This window comes from Sceloporus undulatus, chromosome 7, assembly GCF_019175285.1.
Source record: "Sceloporus undulatus isolate JIND9_A2432 ecotype Alabama chromosome 7, SceUnd_v1.1, whole genome shotgun sequence".
Taxonomy (NCBI): Eukaryota; Metazoa; Chordata; class Lepidosauria; order Squamata; family Phrynosomatidae; genus Sceloporus; species Sceloporus undulatus.
Genome location: NC_056528.1, coordinates 20649293 through 20656102, shown reverse-complemented (window position 1 = coordinate 20656102; position 6810 = coordinate 20649293). Strand labels below are relative to the sequence as shown.

General features: G+C 43.5%; 1 protein-coding gene across 2 annotated transcripts in view; it reads left to right on the top strand.

Moving 5' to 3' along the window:
- Positions 1–6810, top strand: part of PTPA (protein phosphatase 2 phosphatase activator) — a 33161-nt gene that overhangs the window by 5579 nt on the left and 20772 nt on the right. For both annotated transcript variants that reach the window (XM_042479168.1, XM_042479167.1), the window contains 3 exons: positions 3616–3741; positions 4973–5090; positions 5629–5728. In XM_042479168.1, the coding sequence (XP_042335102.1) occupies positions 3616–3741; positions 4973–5090; positions 5629–5728 (344 nt within the window). The remainder of the gene's footprint in view (positions 1–3615; positions 3742–4972; positions 5091–5628; positions 5729–6810) is intronic.

The window sequence follows — 6810 nt, the reverse complement described above, 5'->3', positions numbered from 1 at the left end:
GTGAGCCATGACTGTATCTGATCAGACAGGTTGAAAACCAGATGGCGTTCCAGGTCTCTCACCCCAATCTACCTTGCAAGGCTGGAGGGATGAACCAGACAGGGGAGAAAGAATACATAGCGCCCTGAGGGATAATATGATAATCTTTGGGGGAGCCCAATTTGTCTATCCTCCATTGTGGCCTTCCTCCAATGGGTAAAAACATTTTTGATTCAGAATGGTTTGGATCTGTCTCAAAAACTGTTTCGCCTCCACTGCTGAGTTGAGTTTCTTCTGCTTTTGCTTTTAGTTCTTCCTTCTTTGCATTGTTTTAATGCTTTTAATCAAAGATGCAATTTACCTTGGCAGAGCTAAGAGCACATCTTCAGTTACTGTCAACTTCAGTGGATGATTTTACCTATTCTTAAAAGTAACTTTCTGGGCTCTCTTTCAGAAGGAGTTGACTCCATTTGTAATATTGAGGCCGGCAGGTGGCGTTAGCTTTGTCTAATACGAATTGCTCTGATCCTGTTCTCCCCCCCCCCCAAAGCTATATAAAATTGTTCCTCCTTTCTTGATCGCAGTGTGACCTGGGCAGATTTCTTGTCCTTTTCTTATGTTTCATAAAAACAAATTTCCCATCTACTGTGATGGTACTTTTCGTCATTAGCAATTGCATTGTTTCTATGTGGGAAAAATAAATAGGTGCAAGAGGCTAAATTCAGATTAGGATATTTCCTGGAGATGGTAGGAAGGATTTAATCTTTGGCTTCCTACTGTAGTCTAGAGCCACACACCAATGCCTGTCGTTTGTCTTGGCAGCAAAATATCCCATTTTGGTGAATGGGGTTTTCCTTCCAAAACCTCAGTTAACAAAGTAAAACATATTGCTAGGTATTTCGTCTTTAACAGAAAATTTGATACCAGAGTCAGAAATAACATGGAAAGAATACAGATGGGTTCCTAACCCCCATAAAAAAAGAAAGGTTTGGTGTTTTACACACAGTTTTTATTCAAAACTAAGAATATCCATATGCAAAATGAAAGAATCAGGTCAGATGCATCTAGCAGAAGTAAACAAACATATTTAGCACCTTCTGGAGCTGATTTCCAAATATCTTCCAGAATACATCCAAGGCTGCCTTTTGCTTTCACCAGCTTCCATTTTTCTAATGATTTCCGTTTTGGTAGCCAAACTTATAGATTTGTGGTTTTCCGATAAGCTGGGGATAGCTGGTAAAACAGGTTTATATGCTCTTCCCCTTTCTCTCTGTTTTGGTGTTCATGCATGCTTAGTAAGATACAGTACTTTAGAGGTAACTGCTGTTTACCTTGTCTTTTGTAGGCAAGTATGCTGTTTTCCAGCTCTTGATTACATTGTTTTACTACAGACACACTGCTACAACCTGACACTGAAAGTCTGTGTTTCTCTAGCCTTTCCTCACCATCCTCCTAATGCTTCCAGAAAGACAGAGGATGAAGAGGAAAAGGAAGGGTTGGGTGGCAGTAAAAAAGATTGTCAGAGGATTTGTTAATTGAGGGCTGCTTGTACAGGCAAGAGGTGGACCTTAGACCAGTCATGTTCACACTGTCAGTGTTGACCTCCCTCACAAGATTGTTGTGGTACCTCAGTCCGGCCTCACATGGTGGACCTTTGAGCAGTCATTCTTATGTTCTCAGCCTGACGTCCCTTGCTGGGTAGTTGGGCAAGGAAAGGGGGGAGAAGGAGAGTCATGAGCTCACAGGTGGAGATGTGGGATATAATGTATACAAAATAAAACAAATAATTAATAACTCAGTAAACTACAAACATAAGTGCTAAGTACACAGATATGTTGGTTGCATCTAGAGTGGTATTTTCATCACGGTACTGCAAAAGCCAGGAGAGCCAACGAGTTTTTTGGTTTGCTTGTTGGACTAGAACTCTGGGTGTCCTTGGATAAGTCAGACAAACACCCTCTGTGCAAGATTTGCCAAGAAAACCTTGTGATAGACCCCCCCCTTTATTGTCGTATGCCTTCAAGTTGTTCCCAGCTTATGGTAACCCCGTAGACTTCCCAGGGTTTTCTTGACAAGATTTGTTCACCGGGAAGGGGATTGCCGTGGCCTTCCTCTGAGTCTGAGAGAGTGTGGCTTGACCAAGATCCCCCAGTGCTTTTCCATGGCCGAGTGGGAATTTGAACCCAGCTCCCCAGTGGTCAGACTGCTCTCAGGTCCCCCTTAGGGTCTCCATAAGTCAGAAGAAACCTGAAGACCCACAGCAACACCACAAAAACCAGTGTGAGCATGAACTAGTGCCAAAATGTTTTACAGTACTTGCAGTTGGTGGCTTCTGTTAATTTCTCCCCACACACCACAATCCCGACCCATTGCTCTTCCCTGGGAAGCCTGCAACTCCAATCAATGAATCTGCAGACATCCCTAGAGGCCTCTTCTCCATGGGCATGGATACACGTCCCCCCACAAGATGCTAGCTCTTGGCTTCCCTCCTTCCCTCCCTGTCTTTCTCATCCTCCTTGGTTAATGCTTCAAGGGCTGGAAAGTTGCTGGGGTCGGCAGTTTTTCCTCCTCGTCCTTCTGCTGACAGAATGAGGGATCGAACTCTGGCCCAGAAGAGCGTCTCATGAAGGATGCCTCCAGCAAAGTCAAATCTGCTGCCTTTGCTGCCGCTCTCAGTGTCCTTTCTCCCTCACTTCAAGGAGGAATTTCCATCCTGGATCGGCTGCTGCAGAAGCAGCAAAACGGACAGCAATGGCTGGTAGAAATGCCAAAATGCAGGGTTAGAATCATAGAGTAGGAAGGGACTCCAAGGGCCATCTAGACTTCAACCCCATGCGAGTACAGGATTTCACTGCTGAAGTGCACCTAAGCTCTTCTTAAATACCATTAAGATTTATAAGTATGTATCTGCCAGTGCTTTTTGGATGAGTACTGCAAGGATTAAAGGCTGCATGCCAATGCTTCCTAAACCTCAAGTGTTTTTGACTTTTGCTGCCAGAATTCCTGGCTATTGCATTTTTTTACTGAAGACATGCTGCTGCAACCTCATACTGAAAGTGTATCCTCTCAGTGTTAATGCTGATTTTAAAAACCCCAGCTAGACAGAAGACAAGGAGGAAAAGATGGGAGGCTAGACATGAGAAGACTTTGTAAATATGAGCTTCTTTGTCCAAGGCTTTGTTAACTGAGGGATGCTTTTATATTCTCCTCATATCACAAGAGTGCTTCTGTTCAATACTCAATTCCATATATTCCCCCTTCTGTATTCTTTACCCTCCTTTACAAAAGATCAGTTGTCTTTCATAGAATTTTCCAGGAGCGTCAGTTCGCTTTTTTAAATGATTGCAGGAGCCCCTTGTACTATTTCACAGCAACAATGCTCCATTTTTCAAACTCAGGTACAGATTTCTGGTGACTTTCTGCCTGGTGTTTTTGACAGTCTGTGAGGGTCCCAAGGGCAAGGAATTGGCCCCTGGAACCATTGCAGTTTCCCGATGTAAGAAACAGTGGCCTGATCTCAGTTTGCAGGGCAGACATAGCTTCTTCTTCCCCTGACCTCCTAGCATGTGAGGCATTTGCTTTCTGTACCTCCCTTGTCTCTTCTGGCAAGTGAACAGCTTTCCTTTCTTTCATCAGCCTATCGAAAAACTGGTTGATCTCCTCAACACGCTTGACAGGTGGATTGATGAGACCCCACCGGTGGACCAGCCATCCCGCTTTGGCAACAAGGCCTTCCGGACGTGGTACGCCAAGCTAGACCAGGTAGGCCAAGATAGGGGATAGAGCAGGGCTGCTAAGTGCTCTCAGAGAGTCTTATTCCTTTTCTTAGGGAAGAGAGTATTGAAAAGCTTTTTAACAGTAGAAAACAGTAAAGAGGTAAGATCCAGATGTTGAAAATATGGTCAACTGTTTATTCCTTGTAAAATAACCCAACATCTGTATGAGAAAAGGCCTTTTTCAGGAGCCTTCAGCAGAAATCAGTAGGGTTGTAAACATGCAGAAACACAGGATCATTAAGCACATGGCACTTGCCTCCTTATTGTTTTCTGCCTTTTCTTAGTACCAGAGAAAGGCTTGTCCCTTCTGGGGTTGTCAGAATGAAAATTGTAGAGAGCTCCTGATAGCTAATGGTAAGAGGGAATGTTCAGCAGGTATTGCTTGTTAGACAACTAGGTCACAAACAACACTTGCTGAAATTCCTTCTTCCACACAACCGTTAAAGCTACAGAAGTCTTAAAACCATAGAGTTGATAGCCATGTTTCAATATTTGAAGGGATGTCAAGCTGAGGATGGAGCAAGCTTGTTTTCTGCTGCTCCAGAGACTAGGACATGAAGCAGTGGGTGCAAACTACAGGAAAAGAGATTCCACCTAAACCTTAGGAAGAATTTCCTGATGGTAAAAGCTGTTCAACAGTGGAACACACTGCCTCGGAGTGTGGTGGAGTCTCCTTCTTTGGAGGTGTTTAAACAGAGGCTGGATGGCCATTTGTCATGAGTGCTTTCATTGTGTCTTCCTGCATAGCAAAAAGGGTTGGATTGGGTGGCCCTTGGGGTCTCTTCCAATTCTGTGATTCTATGATTCCTTCGATCTAGTTGATGCAGCCTAGGATGATTCTATGAACCCTCAGCCCTCCAGATGTTTTGACCTACATCTACCATAAGTTCTGCCCAGCATAGCCAAATTAGTAAGGAGATTGTCAGAGGTGTAGTCCAACAGCATCTGGAATGCCATATACCTAACTTTAGTACAGTATATGCATTATCCAAGTTTAATATTTGTAAAATGTCCGCTAGGACAAGTTTGTGATAGTTGCTTCTCCATTTTAAGACTTGTATTTAGCACCACTTGTCTTCAGTAATCCTGTACCAAAAGGAAAGATGTTCCTGTCCAGGGAAGAGGGAGGTCTGAGGATTTATTCTTGATTTGCTGTCATTGGGAGCTAAAAACCTCCATGCTAGCTTGTGTTCTGACTATGGATTGTTTCTTTTTAGGGAGCAGAGAATCTGGTTGCCACTGTGATTCCCAAAGAATTGGCAGGAGCTGTTCCTGAGGTGGCTGTGTATCTGAAAGAATCAGTTGGGAACTCTACACGCATTGACTACGGGACAGGTATTGATTAGTCTTATGTCTTGTTTTTTCTGGAGGCTTCTCCATGGTAGACTCAGAGCGACTTTGTCTGGACTATAGTTCCCAGCATAGGTCAGCAACTGTGGCCATGATCATATTGACTGGAGGATTTTGGCAGCTGATATCATAGAGTTGGAAGAGACCTCCAAGGACCATCCAGTCAAATTCCCTACCTCACAAAAAGGCACAGTCAAATCACTCCGTGTGATAGATGGCCATCCAGCCTCAGTTTAAAACCCTCCAAAGAAGGTTGCCTACACTTGGAGGCAGTCTTCTCCACTGTACATTTTAATTCTTGTATATCACTGAATGTAATGGCAAAATCTAGAACACTTCTGGCCCCAAGTATTTCAGATAAGGGATACCCAACTTGTATTTATAGGGATATCTGCTTCTGCAGAAATAACAGTTGTACCCACCCCGAGATTTCTGTATATTGGAAGGGAGGATGTGAATATTTTAATATAATAAAAAATAAAGCAATAAAAATGTGTTATATCAATGATAAATGATGTTTCAGGCCACGAAGCAGCATTTGCCGCATTCCTCTGTTGCCTTTGCAAGATTGGTGTTCTCCGAGTGGACGACCAGCTGGCCATTGTCTTCAAAATATTCAACAGGTAAAGCTGCGGAGATGTGTGTGTGTTTCGGTATGTGAGTGAAATGACAATGTACTCCTTAAGATACCAGTCATATGACTTCTTCAATACAATAAGTCCTTCCTTTGCCACAACCTCACATGAGGTCATGAGCTTGCTAGCTATTCTCTCTCCGGTCCCACATTCGCAATGTGCGTGAATAGTTCTTTCCTGACTATCCTGACCTTTCAGGATTGTTGTTAGGTTTACTAAACTCTTCTTGTTGTTGTTGTTCTGTGCCTTCAAAACACACATCAATTTAAAAGGACAAATAAGATGTACACATATTAAAACCATCCACATGTAAAAAGCACAGTTTAAAAATCATCTGGATAAGCCTCCCAGAAGAGACTGGTCTTTAATGATCTTTTAAATTCCGACAGCGTATTCCGCTGTCAAATTTCTTCTGGCAGGTCACATAGTGGTTTGAGTGTTGGACTAGGACTTTGGGGGCCAGGATTCAAATTCCTGCTTGGTGATGGAAACCTACTGGGTCTCCTTGGGCAAGTCACTCTACTAGCCTCAGAGGGAGGCAAAGGCAAACCTCCTTTGAACATATCCTGAGAAGTCACATGGTGGTTTGAGTGTTGGACTAGGATTCCTGTTTGGCTATGGAAACCAACCGGGGAACCTCTCTCAGTCTCAGAAGATAGCAATTACACACATCCCTGTGAACAAATCTTGCTAAGAAAACCCTAGCAGAGGCAGTGTGGTGTAGTGATTTGAGTGTTGAACTAACATTCTGGGGGAGGCCGGGGTTCCCACTCAGCCATGGAAACCCACTGGGTGAGAACAGGAATTGGAATTCACAGGGATGTTGAGCCAATGGAAGTAAGCAATCTTGTGGTTGGTTGGTCATGAATTTTAGTTGATTAAATCAATACAATCTGTATGTACGATAGTTGTTTGCTTTCAGGTTGTTTCCAACTTATGGCAACCTTAAGGCAAACCTGTCATGCAGTTTTCTTGACAAGATTTGTTCAGAGAGGGTTTGCCTTTGCTTTCCTCTTAGGCTGAGAGAGTGTGACTTGCCCAAGGTCACCCAGCTGGTTTCCATGGATTAG